This window comes from Alosa alosa, chromosome 17, assembly GCF_017589495.1.
Source record: "Alosa alosa isolate M-15738 ecotype Scorff River chromosome 17, AALO_Geno_1.1, whole genome shotgun sequence".
NCBI lineage: Eukaryota > Metazoa > Chordata > Actinopteri > Clupeiformes > Clupeidae > Alosa > Alosa alosa.
In genome coordinates this window covers 9827676-9844458 of record NC_063205.1, presented here as the reverse complement: position 1 = coordinate 9844458, position 16783 = coordinate 9827676, and the positions used below count along the sequence as shown (strand labels likewise).

The window sequence follows — 16783 nt, the reverse complement described above, 5'->3', positions numbered from 1 at the left end:
ACATCAGTAGACCAGAGCCCCCGGCCTCTGTCCACAAACCCAAAAGCTTGCAGCCAATGACTAATGCTCCCTCTATTACCGGTGTGGTTACCTCTGTGATTCTTTACCGGTACTGAGAAAGAATGGACCTCTGATTCACCTCCCTCCTTTTTCCCTCTCCTCTGATGTTCTGTTTTGTTTTGTTCGGTTATGTTTTGTCAGGAGGACGTCCATTTCAGGTAACTGGAAGGCCAACACCGGTTCTGCCATGCTGGAACAGATTGCAATGACGGACAGGTGGGCAGTTATGTGAAACGTGTCATGAGTGAGTGAGTTAGTGAGTGGGTGAGTGAGTGAGTGAGTGAGTTAGTGAGTGAGTGAGTGAGTGAGTGAGGAGTGAGTGGGTGAGTGAGTGGGTGAGTGAGTGAGTGAGTGAGTGGGTGAGTGAGTGAGTGAGTGAGTTAGAGAGTGAGTGAGTGGAGTGAGTGAGTGAGTGAGTGAGTGGGTGAGTGGGTGAGTGAGTGAGTGAGTGAGTGAGTGACACTTAATCTTTAATGGAAATAAGGATAGCAACATTTAAATATAACTTTATTGGTGTCTTCTATTTGACAGTGACATAGTCGTACTGTGTAAAAAAACATACAACAGTTTATGTTGTAACTTGCTTGTACATCAAGTGCAACCTGGTCTCATTAGTGAAACGTTCCCCTGGGAACATTTTCGCAGACCCAGCCAAACGTACCACCAGGTATGTTTCTGAGGTGCAAACTAGCCAGCGGGGGTGCTAAAGAGAGACGTTTAGACATTGTTTACTACAGTTAGGTCTGGTCTTACACAAGCGCAGCAGTATTCTTTGGTTACCAAACCAAAGTTTTGAATTAATAGAGCCTATATCTCTCTACGTTTTATAATATATTTATAAAATATTAGGGCACAAACCCTGAATTGCCGTCTAAGAGTTATCTGCCCCATCTTGGTTGGGTTTTTTTTAACGAGCAACCCGGGGATTTTAGCTCAATTGTCAACACGCTCGACTTCCGCTCTGAGATGCAGCTGTTCGCGGGTTCGAATCCGGCTGTGTGCAAGGCCGAGCTGTGCAATTCAACACAACGTACGAACACCAGACTGCTCATGTATTAAATGTATAAATCTGAACATACACACATAAATATCAATAGATTTACATAAGAATAAAATACATAGGTAAAAGTAAAGTAAAATGCAGTGTATGATAGTGTATGTGTGTGTGTGTGTGTGTGTTTGTTTGTCCATATAGGTCACTCATTGTCCCTCAGATTGTGGCATGTTGATACATTTGGGCAGCAAGATATGCCCTATCTCCTTTTATCACAAGTTAGAAAATGCTCCCTTCCACTATATAGCCAAGATGCTGTCCGTTGAGGGTGAAAAGTGTCCACTGTTACACACTCAAGGTTTTGAGCGTTATGAGTGCAACATCCAGGGATTAGCAGTGCACTTTGTGTCGTCGGAATTTTCAGTGTGAACGCACTCATGATGCATTAAAATTAGGTATTGTAAGTGTAGAAGTACGTCATTTCAGACGCCATGTGAGTGAGTGAGTGAGTGAGTTAGTAAAAGAGAGAAAGAGTGAGTGAGTGAGAGAGAGAATATTTATGGTCTACAGAAACAGACATATGAATCATGAAACTGATAAATGATGAGTCAGAGTGTGTGGTGAGGGCAACAATCATTAGAACTTTACTTGAATCTATCATGAACTTAATGGGCATGTTCCTGCAGGTATCGGTTGTGGGTAGACTCCTGTGCTGAGATGTTCGGAGGCCTGGACATTTGTGCGGTTAAGGCCGTCCATGGAAAAGATGGCAACGACTACATCATCGAGGTACTGTGGGGAAGCACCTATGCATCAGGGCTTACTTTTGGGTGTTATGTGTTATTTTATGGTCTGGTGTACGGTAATGTTGGGTGTTCACAAGTCTGGATCAAAGATGTGAAAATTAATTTTAAGTAACTGGATGGGTCATTTCCCGAGTAGACTAAACCCTATTTGCACAATACTCTTTTCAAGTGTCCGAAGCGCAACTGATGACTAACATGCAATACATCCTTACAGTCAAAACATTGATTTCCTTATTATTTGAATGAATGTTTTTTTATAGGGTATTTTGCAGGATAGGAGAGAGAGGGAGCGAGAGAGGGGAAGTGAGAAGGGAGAGAGAGAGAGAGGGAGTGGAGCCAGGAAACGTCCCTGATGCTGCATCCTTGAGAACTGCAAAACTTTATGCATGTCAGAGTCTCATGAGCACCCACTTGTGTCATGACCTTGACGGGAGTCAAAACATTTGGACTAGGATGAAGACAAAGAAAGATCTGCCAAAACATTTGGCAAGGCAAGGCACTTAACAGTGGTGCACAAACGTTTAAGGTGCATTTTAAACAATGCTGTGAGGAGAGGAAGTTTTCAAAATGGCATGAATAGTTTTTACTATTCATTAGATAAATGTACAGTAATAATGAAAAATTATACATTTACATACAAAGTGCCAGTAAAGCCCAAAACTAAATCACTTTCACTCTTTTAAAAAATAACGTCCTTTTGGTACACTAACGCAGAGGGTAGAAAATAGACAAATACCTAAAACTTTATATTAACTGTATAGCACCATTCATATACAAAGTGCTTTACAAATGAGCAAATAAATCATTAAAGGATTATTTTGCGCCTAGTAAAGGCACCTAAAACAGATGAACTCTCGTTTTTTCTTCTTAGTCCATTCCACACATCAACACACTCCACTCTCGGCTTCTCCAAGTTTAGCAGTTGAAGTGTAAAAGATGTGTTTAAGGGTGGCGAGTTGGGCTCTTAACAACTCCACACACACAAAACGGCTCCTCTTGAGTTTGTTTTCAGTCTGCCCTTAAGCTCTCTAACATCTGTTTCCCCCGGCAGGCCAAAACCATCTCCCCAGAATGGCATTTGGCTTCCAGTCTTTCTCTATAGGATCAACAGTGTCTGGACTCCACAGAGCCAGTCAAACAGACACTTAAAATATGTTCTAATGGCAGATACTTGATCCCCACATTCATTCGGTTCATTGCAGGTCACCAACACAATAGGCCTATCACATCATATCCAGTTTGTGTGTTTTGAGAGCATTTGCCATAAAGCTTCAATGGGAATGGGCGTTGACATTTCATTTCATTACCAGGCGCTCCTCGCGTCATTTCTTTGATGTGCTGTAATGTAACCGGCTGTGAGGGGGAACTAGGCCTCAAAAACAGGGGCACAGACTTCAGAGGCCAGCAGGATCCAAGACATCCAGTCTTCATTCTGGACTGAAAATCAAACAAAAAGGTCATAAATCTTAAAAGTCTGGGAACATGAATAGAGAGAGTTGGGAAACATGTGGAGTTATAAATATCAATACAAAAACCTCCTAATTGGCTTCTTTTAATATTAAAAGTAATCGTTGGTGGAGTAAATGTGGTTCCCGTGTGGAGATGCTGAAGTCTTTGGAACAGTCATGTTTGTATAGGCTCTCCTCTCTTGTGTGTGTGTGTGTGTGTGTGTCTGTCTGTCTGTCTGTCTGTCTGTCTGTCTGTCTGTCTGTCTGTGTTAAGGCTCCTCTTTTTGACACCAAGCTGAACTCAAACTGGATTGTCATGTCAGTAGTTCTATGGCAATGTCAACACTATTTTACATCTCATTGTATAACACCACACTATGAAGTTGGGCACATCTAATTGATCAATGTATTTTTAATGTTGATGTTTAATGTTGATGACCGTGGTAATCATTCATCTCAATCTCCCCTGTTAAGCTTTCCAAGACATTACAGTATACTGTAGTTGTACACTACTATACTACTGCTTTGACTATCATTTGACCTGAGCCACACTCAAAGAATGAGGCCTGTACAGAACATCCAAGTGTGTGCCAAGTGCCAAGTGCATTTACTTGGTGCTGTGGTGATTCATATTGAGTTCACTGTTTTAGTTTGAATCCTGTATATTCTTCTGAATCAGAGATGACAAAGACAATTTACTATAAAAGAAGCATCAATGTACGCTTTAAACATTGAATTCAATGTCACACTGTGTATAAATATGTTTGCGAACCTATCTGATTGGGTGTGGCGGTACAGCAGATTGTGCCGCTGCCTTGTTAGTGGGCAGGCTGGGTTTGATTCCTGATTGCAACAAGTCTTTGTAAGTCGCTTTGGATAAAATCTCATGCCAAGAACCCAACCTTTTTACCTTTATCCTAGGGCATGCCATGCAACCATCTGACTGAGTCTCCTTTGTGAACACTGCTGAATGCAAACCACTGTGTGTTAGGACTATCCTGTAGCGTCTGCATCTGATTCCTAGCTGTTGATAGTGCAGTATGACTTAGGAGCTGGACTGTCCATGGCTGTGGGCTGATTCACTGGCCGCTGCCCTACAGCGTCCGACTGACTCAGTCCTCTGGGGGGTGGGCCACGGATGTGAACGATAAGATGGCCTGACGGAGCTGCGAGGGTCCAGCATGGCGTGGTCAAATTGAAACTTAAACAGAGGTCATGGTCTACGACTGAACTGACTCACTATATTTGTTTCTGGCTCACGGCTATGGATGTGTGTGGGTGTGCGTGTGTGGGTGAGTTTGTGTGTTTGTGTGTGTGTGTGTGTGGGTAGGTGTGTGTGAGTGTAGCACAATGGCATGTCTCCCTTTACAATGCTACTGCTTAATATTTCATCAGCAATCCACTTGCCTAATGGAGATTGCTACCTACATATTGATTAAGTAACTAATAATGGTTGGTCTTCTGTACACTCTATGAAGGCAAAAGTAGGTCATGCTTTGATGTAGCTTATATATGTGTGGTGTTGTATCCAAAAGTTTGACAATGAGCCTAAAAACATCCGCTGTGCATTACACATGCACACATTCTCATGCGCTCCAGCACCTAATATTTGACAAATTAGGCACTGTATGTATCATATATTAGTATCCTTGTTGGTTTACTGGCTCAATATTATCCCTTAACCTCTGACCTTATTCTTGTGTAAGTAGCACTGGTTCTCACTAGGGCTTGATGGGGGGCCTGTCCACTCTCTCTCTCACGCAGTGCTCGTGACCATAAAAAATCAGATGAGTGACCAGATCAAAGCCAGTATGCTCTTAGACACGGTGATAATAATAACATCTATAACTCAAATATTACTGTAGTAAAGATCTGAAGGCTGCGTCTGTCCTCTGTCCCACCTCCATGTTGGATTAATTAGCCACTTAACCACGGGGTGTCTGGAGAGCTTTAACACTGGACCTTTTGGGGGGTTTTCTCGTGGGATATATGCACTTCTAAGGGTTACTCGCCTTATTTGGCATCATACGTGTTTACACAGGCAGGAGCTCATGTGTCCTCATATTCATCAGTAGGTTTAAGCCCTGTTAATACATACTGTGATTTGCTGGTCACCCATCGCTTGTCGCCTCAATAGTTGAAATAATTTTAATGTTGTTGCGTGATGTTTTGCGTCACCAGTGGTTGTTTCTCCTGTGATTGCTGTAATTGCTGTACATAAGGCATGGTCTCTTCTTGTCACTGTATCTGTGAATGGGGCTTTAGAATAATACCTGAAAACAGTGGGCGATAAGTTAATGACACTACAGAACAGTAGCTCTACTGTAGGTCTACACCTTTGTGTAGAGAGATGCAGAGAGGCATTGGGCAACAATGGCAACAGGTGTTTGTTGAGTGTGTGTTGGAAAAGGAAAGTGGTAATTCCGCACTCAGTGTTTCAATTCCCCAGAAGTATAATTATCATTATTTATTGACCACAAGGTTGACACTCAGCCGCCCTGTCACAGACATACACAATGTGAAAAACATCTGTGTTGTTGGTGCTGCCTGAAAGATGCACCCAACCACCCACCCACCCACACACACACACACACACCGCACACACAGAGCATGCTCTGACAGACACCCACGCGTACATAAACACACCTACAGATATGGTATGATACAACCCCCCCAGCACTGTGCTGCTACGTTACACACAAGAACGCACACACATGTCCTCACACATATGAATTATGCACACAAGAAAAGTGCACAGTTCTGCACGCACAAACAAACACACAGGACATGTGACCCATAGATTCAAATGCTCATACACACCAGAGCCCAATGCAGATTGTTGATAATGGGAGAGGGAGCACTTGTTGCATGCCTTGCCTGTCCCTGCCAGAGGGGGCAGAAGAGAGTAAACCATACACTGGCCACCTGCAGGCCTTTTCCTGCTGCATCACAGAGCTCATGTCTAGAGCTAACTCATTGGTCAGTGTGTCAGAGCCACACTCCCCTGCAAGTCTTTATATACCAACTCAGCAAGGAGGTGTCTGTCGTCTGAGTCTCAAGTCCATGGACATGAAAATCAACTATACATGATATAGTACTGAAGCCCCAAATCCATATTATCCTGATACTGAAACCCCAACCCCATATCTTCCTGATACTGAAGAACCAACCCCATATCATCCTTAAACTGAAGAACCAACCCCATATCTTCCTGATACTGAAGAACTGACCCTGTGAGCTCATGTCTAAATCTGGCTTACGCAGCTCATCATTTCAGACCCAAACCCACCTCCTCCTGACGGCTAATCCCCCTGCTCTCAAGCCCCCTCCAGACCAGGCTGGAGCTGAGATAGTCCGTGTCCCTCCCCTCTCCCCATCTGGCTATCTCAGGTCCCTGGGCTCGGCCATGCTGAGGATATGATGATGCAAGTAGAGGCAGGGAGGGCAATGTCTCGCCATAGTGACCTCCCCTCTCTCCCAGGAACCCATTGTTTCCTGCTGACAAGTCAAGTCTGGCTTATGTCTACAGAGACAGGAGGAGCCTCCTGTGTCCCTGGCTGTGTGTGTGTGTGTGTGTGTGTGTGTGTGTGTATGTGAACAAGTGTAAAAAGAGAGAGTTGGAAAAAAAGAAGGGTTTCTGAGAACCTCTGTGAAAGTATGTATATGCAAACGTGTGTGTGTCGGTCTGTGACTGTGTATTCGTGCGTATATGTGTATGTATCTGTAAATTCACAGTTGAAGAAGAACTATGGCTTCATTTGTTAAGCCTATCTCTGTCTAAATTTGTTACAGGTGATTTTGCGCCTCTGTTGTTGCAGGCAGCTCACTGCGCTGGGATTAGTGTGTGCTTCACCTCACTGTGTGTTCACTGTGTGCTGAGTGTGTTTCACTAATTATAGATAGATAGATAGATAGATAGATAGATAGATAGATAGATAGATAGATAGATAGATATACTTTATTTATCCCTAGGGGAAATTCAAGGATTCATGGATTGGGATAATTTCCCAAGACCAAATTTCCCTCACGGGATCAAAAGAGTATATATACTTATACTTATACTTATACTTATACTTATACTTTTCATTCAGTTATTACATGCTTCTGTAAGGTTTTCTCCACACCGCCTCTGTCTAAAAAGCATTTTCCCACGGAAATTATTTTCTTTTTGTTTTCTGTAAAAAAGTAAAAAACAGAAGAAAAAAAAAACCCTCAAGTGTTAGTTTATTTCTGCATCTCCAAACTGTACATCTAAATTAAGCTCCATTGTTTCTTTCGCCACATTCCAGAATGTTCCCTCCCCACGGATTCCCAGATTCCCAGCGGGGCCCACGGCAGCGGAAAACTGCACTGTCATTATCTCATTGTAGGGCTGACGTCGAGGCCCCATCCTGGTCATATTTAGACAGAAGAGTCAAACACTGTCCTTCCTGGCATAACTGTTAGCATAGGTTGTGTGTGTGTGTGTGTGTGTGCGTGTGTGTGTGCATGCTTGATTCCTCTCTGTGCTGCCGCTGCGAACGTGGGGTCGCCCAAACACGCTCATTCTGAAACTTAGGCCCCTTGTGGGAAGTCACACACAAAACACACACACACACACACACACACACACACACACACATCACAGTCTCTCACACCCAGCCACCGGATGAGATTTAATGAAGTTGAGGGGGTGGATACGCGACTGTGTGGGTGTGTGTGTGTATGGGCTTGTGGTATGTGTATGTGTGTATTGACATGTATGTGCATGTGTGTATTGATATGTGTGTGTGTGTGTGTGGGTGTGTGTGTGTGTGTGTGTGTGTGTGTGTGTGTGTGTGTGTGTGTGTGTGTGTGTGTGTGTGTGTGTGTGTGTGTGTGTGTGTGTGTGTGTGTGTGTGTGTGTGTGTGTGTGTAATCGCAGTGTGTGCATTTACTGTACGCGTGCACATGTGTGTGTGTGTGTGTGTGTGTGTGTGTGTGTAAGAGAGAGAGAGAGACTATGTGATAGGGAGTAAAGGATGGTAAAGTGGACAATGCATTTTTGCACATCCTGTTACCAAGCTATGCAAAATTGCGTTCTGCCCCACACCGGTAGGAAATTGCTTCTGACATCTCCCCAAACAAGAGCCCCATAATTGTTTCGTTTTTTTCTCCTGCAATGAAAGATCTTGAAGCCCAGCATGTGCTGTTGTTGGCAAGGCCTATGATTAAGATTAAAACCCCAAGCTCACAACCTGCCTTTGGAAAGCCAAACGTTTAGACAGACTTTTGACAGACCAAATTCTCTTCTCTTAATTAGCCATGAAGAAGGCGTCAGATGTATTACACAATGCAGCTGCCATCTCCTGGCCTACATTACCCCAGCATACGTGCATAGGAAGGCAAATGCTCAAGATCCAACAGCTCTCTTCATTCATCTTAATTATAATTCTAGGGCACCGTGGCAGACGCTACCATCGACTGTCTGTCCAAGTTTGCACGGGAAAAAAAAATAATTGTACAGAGAAGCACAGAGGTGTTGTTTGGTTCTCTCTGTATCCATTACGTATTGCAGAACAGACGGAACAAAACAGGATCCATGGATGGTTAAATGTCAAGCTCTTTTAGACCAGGTACGTTTTTTCCCTCTTCAGTCAGGTATCTTAGAGCCAGGAGAAAGTGAGGAGAATATTGTGTGCCTCATTTTACAAAAGTCATAAATAAATAAAGAAATAAACAAACAGAGGTAGCCCATAGAGTGAGCTAAGAGCCATTCCTGGCTCTGTCTCTCCAGAATAGAGTGTGACGCAGTGGTGTGTATGACGCGTTGGTGTGTATGACGTGTCACTCAACAGCCTGAACAGTAGTGAAACTGTGAGAACCCTGAGAAACAAGAACCAGATCTGTTTAAAAAAAGATGGTTTCCCTGTGTGTCAGGACAGGGCAGGGCAAAAGAACACCATGCTCCTCAATAAAAACACACACACACCACACACACACACGCACACACACACACACACACACACACACACACCACATACACACAAACACACATACACACAAACAAACAAACGCAGGCATAGATATGCGTACATGCACACATACACATACACAAACACACAGCGACACACACATGCATAGAGAGAGAGAGAGAAAGGGAGACATACACACACACAGACACACATACACACACACATGCCAAAAAAACAACACCTCGGCTGTCCCAGCTGGCCGCCGCCCCCATCTCTCTCTCTCTCGTCATCTGCTCGATGGCTTTATGGCCTGGCGTAATTACAAGGGTGCACCCAGGCCCCGGAGCAGTGCCCGCAGGCATTTGAAGTCCTCGCTAGCGGCTGCCAGCGCGCTGGGGCTCCGGTGGCTGTGGTTATGACTTAACAAGCCTCGCCGCCAGCCTGCCAGCCTCCCGCCCTCTCTGCCCGCTGCCTGCTCGCTCATCCGCTCTAGCGCTCGATCGCCGGCTTCCAGTTGGAGAGGAGAGAGGGGGCTTTTAAACTCTGTGCTGTTCTGCAGTCTCTCTGTGCCCAGGGTTTGTTTACATGGCATGGCGCATACAGTATGCACGCACTCACACACACACACACGCGCACACACAAACACACACACACGTGCGTGCGCACACATAGAAGAAGAAAATGTTCTCTCTCTCACACAGTCGCAGATGCAGCCTAGCATGCTGTTGCACACACACACACACACACACACACACACACACACACACACGTGTACGCACACACACATAGGAAAAATATCTCTCTCTCACACAAACGCAGATGCAGACTCGCATGCTATTGCATGCACACACACAAATAGACATACCCCTCCTGTGTTTACATACAGTAGCATGACACATAAACACATGCATACACACACACACACACACACACACACACACACACATACACTTACACACACACACAAACAAGCACATCATGCCTTCTGTGTTTACACTCCACCAGATGCAGGACTCAAGCTTCTGTTGAGGGGGCACTCACAGCTCTGCCTTGCCCTGCTCTGCCCTGGGCTGGTCTGCTCTGCTCTGCCCTGCCCTGGGCTGCTCTGGTGTCTTTCCTGCTTCTGTTCTGTTCTCACAGCTGGTTCCTGTTGACTTTGTGTTGTGTTGTTGGATGCCTCATTTTGAAGTGACAAGGACCATCTCTCTCTCTCTCTCTCTCTCTCTCTCTCTCTCTCTCTCTCTCTCTCTCTCTCTCTCTCTCTTTGCTCCAAGTGGACTGTCCCTGTAGTTAGTTCACTGTAAGTCGCTCTGGCTAAGAGTGTCAGCTAAATGACGAGTGATGTAAATTAATATGAATAAAATCGATAGAGATAGATAGATAGATAGATACTTTATTGATCCCCAAGGGGAAATTCAAAATCACTAAAGTGTGTCACACAATTGTCAATGGGTTCCATATGTGTGGCCTAAAAAGCAACACAATGGAGTTTGATGATACAGTGACTTAGACTATGGACAATAGACTCTCGGACATTGCCAGTGCAGGTGCCGGTCTCGGACATTGTAAAAGGACGAAAATGGGGATTCCTACAAAGTGTTACTGTAACAGGTTGAATGTGGAGTGAGAGATTGTGGTAGTTGAATCCATTAAAAATGTCAGCATTCACCACATTTGGTTGTCCCTGGATGTGGTTAAGTCATTTGGCTCCTTTGACTGTCTGTGTCCAAGTGCAGGGAATATTGGGCAAAACAAACAAAACAAAAACTAACTCACCAAACAAACACAAGAAATGTTTGTTGATGTTGGCCTTACATTGGGTGTCTTGACCTTCTGCGCCATGACTAGAAGTTTGTGCCACCATACCTAGTTCCTATAAGTTTTCCCCTAAAAATGCCTAGCAACAGAAACAAATGTTGTTTCATTGCCATCAGAAACAACAGATGTTTAATACTGCCTGTGACACTACTGTAAGATGCTTTGGCTCAGAATTACTCTCAGCTGCTTAGAACTGACAAGACAGGAGTTTCTTAGACATGTCCAGCACTGCCATCTAGTGTACAGCAAGCAACAGTACAGCCCACCACTAAACACAGCTGAGTTGGCTGGGTACTTTGATTGGGTGTAGGTCACTTTTATAGTCTATAAATTAAAGTCAATTATATACCAACTAATATGTAATGTTACAGAATCCGTCATATCCATAGGAATAAATGTCTTTTCATGAAATGATGTTTGAGACTGAATCTTTCAAGTCAAATCTAATTACTAAACTATAAACACTGTAAGATTAGATTAGATTAGAAGTACCTTGCCATTTTAGAAGTACCAAAGCAAATGTATGCCATTCTTGTTATTGTTGTTGACAGTATTGTTATTTTAATTATCTGTATTATTATCAGTTTTATTGTTGTTGACCAACACAGAAATATGATGATGTAACATTCCACTGGGTCTTACTGTACCTGTGCGCAGGTAATGGACAGCTCCATGCCTCTGATTGGTGAACACGTGGAGGAGGACAAACAGCTGATCACAGATCTGGTGGTCAACAAGATGACCAGTGTGCTGCTCGGAATCACCTCCCCCCAGACTACCTCGGCTAAGGTGCATCTTTACTGTCTTCCTCTGAGTGTGCCGCACTGGAGCTTAATTAATATTAAATAATTAACTCAGTCATTTTTAATACATGATCAAATCCTCCGTCCTCTCTCTTTCTCTGTAATTCATTTACTAAAGCATAATTACCTGTAATTAATCTTAAATTTAATTATATTCATGTCTGTCAAAGCAATATTAATACATCTTCATAACACTGTGTGCCTGTTGTGTTTTCGACAGTCACAGCCTCAGACAACCCAACCCAGGCGTGTCCAAGGTAGGTTAATGGATTATTGAGTTTGAGGTTTTAGATGCAAAATACATTAAATCAAACTACTGACAGCATAAAAAAAATGTCTACTTAAAAGACCATTGGGACAGAAATTCTAGGGCTGACATGTGTTTAGGACTAACAAGAGGGGCCAAGAAAAGGCTCCAAATTGGGCACCCCTGATCTAAACATACTGCATGTTATCAGAAAGACAGGCTGGGCTACTTCTAGGAGACTAAACCCAGGGATGACTGGAGCACTCTGAAAACCTTTTCATTGTGGTGCATTGACTGACGTTTCAACGCACTGCGTCTTCCTCAGAGTCAAAGAATACTGCATGTTATGTTCGTCCTCTTTGCAGGAGGGCCCCGGTCTGCTGCAGGTTCCCCGTGCCAGTCTGCCCAGGCATCTCCGCAGCGAGCCCGGTCAGCATCCACGTCCCCCAGCCAGGCCTTCCAGCCTGGGCCCATCCCTGCCTCCGGCCCTGGAGCCGCCTCCCAGAAACAGCCCCCACAGCTCAAGTACGCCACCTCTCTCTCTCTCTATCCCTCTCTCTCTATCCCTCTCTCTCTCTCTCTATCTCTCTCTTTTGACTTTTTTCCCCATCTACTCTCTCTCCACTTCCATTGTTAATTTATTTTTGTCATTATTTGCTACTGAGTGCATTTCATCTGTTCACAGATACAACTCTGTGAAATACAAACACTTTCATCATTATCTTTTAATGTCCATAATATATCATGCTATTTTTGTTTGCTCCTCACAAATTAATTTGCTGTAATTTACTTACTTTGTTTCACACTCTCATTGTATTTTATTACTATGTTAGGACTGTCACTGTCAAGCACACAAATGAATTATCAGTGTCTTACAATACACTATTATTATGTCTTTTTTGTCAACTATGCTAGTATTTTCCTGTTCATTTCAGTTTATTGATTACACTCTTTTATATTGTCCTTATTTGATATATCATATTGATCATTGATCATTGATATATCATATTCTTTCTTAATTGTTTTTATCCATTTCTATTTTACCTCTTTTTTTTCCATTGTCACTTACTGCTGTGTTGTCATGCTTTCAGGAATGTGCACACTGAGGTAAAATCCTAACAATTATGTTGACCTTTTCAAATAACAATACATTATATATCACTTTATTTATATACTGTAAGTTTATATAATGTTTACTGTATACTTTGTTTATTTATTTATTTACAAGACATGTTAATGCACCAGATTTAGCCATTCAAGCTAATTTTTATGTTTAGTAGCCTACCTGGCAGGTCGATGTTAAAAAAGAAGGGATAAGTCGTTTTGGACAAAAGTGTCTGCCAGCAAACCTCAACATTGTATCTAGGATGTAGGTTGTTGGATTTAGGGCACTGTTTTCTTTCATGTTAATCACTGTGCTTCTAGTTCCCCGTTCATTTTCGTTTATTGATTTCATTCGTTTATACTCTCTTTATGTATTCATTGGTGTTACATTAAGTTCTAAATGTTTCTTAAATCTGTTTATTTTACCTCATTTTTCATGTACAGTAATACTAAGTTTGTTATTTTTCATTGTCACTTACTCCTTTGTTGTCATTCTTTCAGGAACTTATACAGTGAGGGAAATTTTGTCAGTCTTATTAATGATTAGCATTAGCAATATACTATATATCACATTGTTTATACTGTTTAGTGTTTATACTGTCACTTTGGACAAAAGCATCTGCCAAATACCATTAACATAAACATTGTATCTACAGTAGTAGGTTGTGGGATTTTAGACACTGTTTTCCTAAAGTAGGCTCTGGCACAGAAGTGTTGTTCATTCTCAGTGAGCTCACATCAAATACTCAGAAACCCCTGAAGGACTTCATTAGGTTTTGTTTGAAATTGACACAAAGGCGGACCTTAAAGTATTTATATCCACGTCCCTCTAGGCCTCTGTAAACCATATACGTTGAGCAGATGAATGTTTCAGAAATGTCATAATATTTCTTATTCCTATCCAAGCCTCTGTCTTTGACCTGTCAGAATCTCAGTGAATCTTAAAGCAACACAATGCAGTTTTTTACCTTAAAATAAAGGATTTACGTTCAAACTCATTGTGATGCTACAATTATGATGCTACGACTTACAAAGTCTCTGATATTGCTAATGCGTGCCCGGAACGCTTGATTTTAGATTATGTGATGTCGATCAGGTAAGATCAGGACCCATCATGAATGTACTTGTTTTGTTTGTTTGATTTGATTTGGTTTGGTTCTGTTTGTTTTGGTTTCATTTTTCAGTTTTGTTTTCTCTTTGCTGTTCAGCCCAGAGCTACCTTGAGCATGCCTATAAGCCTACCACTGAGCTCATGTAGACAGTTGCTGCATTCTGATGTTTAATCTCACACACCCCCTCCCCCCTTTCCGCAGTAAGTCGCAGTCCCTGACCAACACGTTCACCGAGACACTGCGCGGCTACACCACCGATGACGAGGCAAAGGCCGAAACCATCCGTAGCCTCAGGCAGTCCTTCGCCAGCCTCTTCTCAGACTAGCGGCCTGTTCCATCGACGCCCCACCACCACCTCCACTCCCACCACCACTCCCTCTCTTCTAACCCCCACCCACACTCTCCAAGACATCCCCTCCAGTCCAGGGGGGGCAGAGGCGAGTTCAAGATAATAAGCACCCAGAGGGACATTTTCACCAGGTGTGCTCGAGTTGTCAGAGCTGAAGACTCTTCCCCCCCGTGACTTCCTGTTTTGGGATTCCAAAGGGAGGAGAAGAGCCCTCTGGTTGGTCAGTGGATGGAGCAGTTGTCCGTTGATTGGTTCTTGTTACAGTATGCTTAGGTTATGTACATGTCTGTTTGTTTCAGTTTTGGTTTGTAGTCCAGTATGTTGTTCAGTAGTGTAATACGGTGTCAGTACAGTAGATGTAGTTTTGGTGTTCAGCGTGTCGGTAGGATTCATATCCTTTAATTTCTGTGTGTACTCTCAAAAGAACACAATATGACTGAAAGACCACGTTTTCAGAATACTAATAATGAAATGGACATCTAATGGAAAAATTATACAGGCTTTGACTTTCTTGGAAAATGGGATCACTCATTTAAATACAAACCTGATTTCTGAGAAGGTTAATGTCTATGTGGAAGGCATGCACTTTTTTTCTCCTCAATATATAAATGAAAAATGTGTATCGAGCTAACACTATATGAAAACCATTAAACCCAGAAATGTGTTGCTGTAATAATTAATTTAAATAATTAGTTGCCCACTTTATTTTTTAAGTTTTTTAATTGATCAGTCTTCCATCAACAATGAATCTTCCCTTTATGAAGCCAATACAACATAATTACTTGAGATATCTTGTACATAGCTATTAAGTATGTCTTAGTAGGGCACTGGTAGTTATTGTGCCTCGATGTCTGGTAGGTCCACACCCTTGATGAATATAGGGAAATGTCAAAAAAGTTTTACATTGAAGTCACATTAGCTAACATCAATGGCATTGCAATCAATGGCATTAACAAAGCATTAATTGTAGCATGTAATGTAATGTTTGTTAGTGCTAGAATATGTGTGTTTATGTTAACTGAGTTGTCAAAGTCAGTATTTAACATTACTAATGTTAGACAAAGAGACATCAATGTTAAACCTTACCTGTTACATACAGCTTGAAGTTCCACATCTTTAACTGTGCAGCAAATCATACAAATACAATTGAAAAAAAAAACTATTCAGTCGTGATCAATTTGCTTACTGTATGAGCAGTTTGAGACATCAGCATTTTAACCAGCTCAAGTTAATATACAGTACACGGGGCAGCACTTGGTACTAAGTCCTTCATGGATGTCACCACATCAACTGTGCTTTGCTAATTATGCTAAATTACGCTAAAGGAAAAATACTGTTGAACAACAACTACAACAGCTGCCATGTTAGCTAGGGCTGTAAAGTTTAAACACTGCTGTCACCTTCCTCCAGTAGACCTGCATCTCTATCAGGAAGATGGCTAGTGAAACTGTAACCTGCTGTACTTGTCAGGGTTTGTGTGACACCATGTTTGCATACTCATGTGTAATGCAGTGCTAACAGTGCTAATATTAGTCTTAGTCAAGATTTTCTCTTCTGCAGTGGTGGACTTTCAAGGGACACATTCTATGTTAAGTCTCCTTAGGTTACTATGTACTTACAGGAGCAGTCTGTAATTCAAATCCAACACACTTTTAGTGGAAAGCAAGCAATACATACAGTACATTCACATACTATTCCAGCCAATCAGCGCGTTGCTTCAGGTGCGTAGAGGTAAGAATGTAACTTGCTTGTGAAACATCAGCAAACTTTTGCCAGAGTTACAGACTGTGCCTTTAATGTGTAATTAATTGAGTGCAGTTTAGTACAGTGTGCTTTTCGTATAGCCACATGTTGTTATATGAGATGCACTTGGAGGCTACTTATAAGGCTAAGGGTTAAGGTCAGTAACATTAAATACAGTGTGGGACCACTTGAATGTTACTTGAAAACAAAGGGGAGATTGCGAAAGAGTGCCAAAGCCTAACTGATAAATCATTGCTTAAATTACTGGTGCAAATTAGTGTTCTAACTGGCCAAATGTCTTAACGTGTCTATTTTATCCAGTGGCCAATGATGGCACGCTGTAGTTCACACTAACAAAAAGTTGAA

The 16783-nt window shown here is 42.4% G+C and overlaps 1 protein-coding gene across 1 annotated transcript in view; it reads left to right on the top strand.

Moving 5' to 3' along the window:
- Positions 1–14711, top strand: part of LOC125310210 (synapsin-3-like) — a 131469-nt gene extending 116758 nt beyond the window's left edge. Inside the window, exons 9-14 of the mRNA XM_048267398.1 lie at positions 202–276; positions 1741–1843; positions 11717–11848; positions 12083–12119; positions 12475–12634; positions 14527–14711. Of these exons, the coding sequence (XP_048123355.1) occupies positions 202–276; positions 1741–1843; positions 11717–11848; positions 12083–12119; positions 12475–12634; positions 14527–14650 (631 nt within the window). The 3' untranslated portion in view covers positions 14651–14711. The remainder of the gene's footprint in view (positions 1–201; positions 277–1740; positions 1844–11716; positions 11849–12082; positions 12120–12474; positions 12635–14526) is intronic.
- Positions 14712–16783: the final 2072 nt, after the last annotated feature.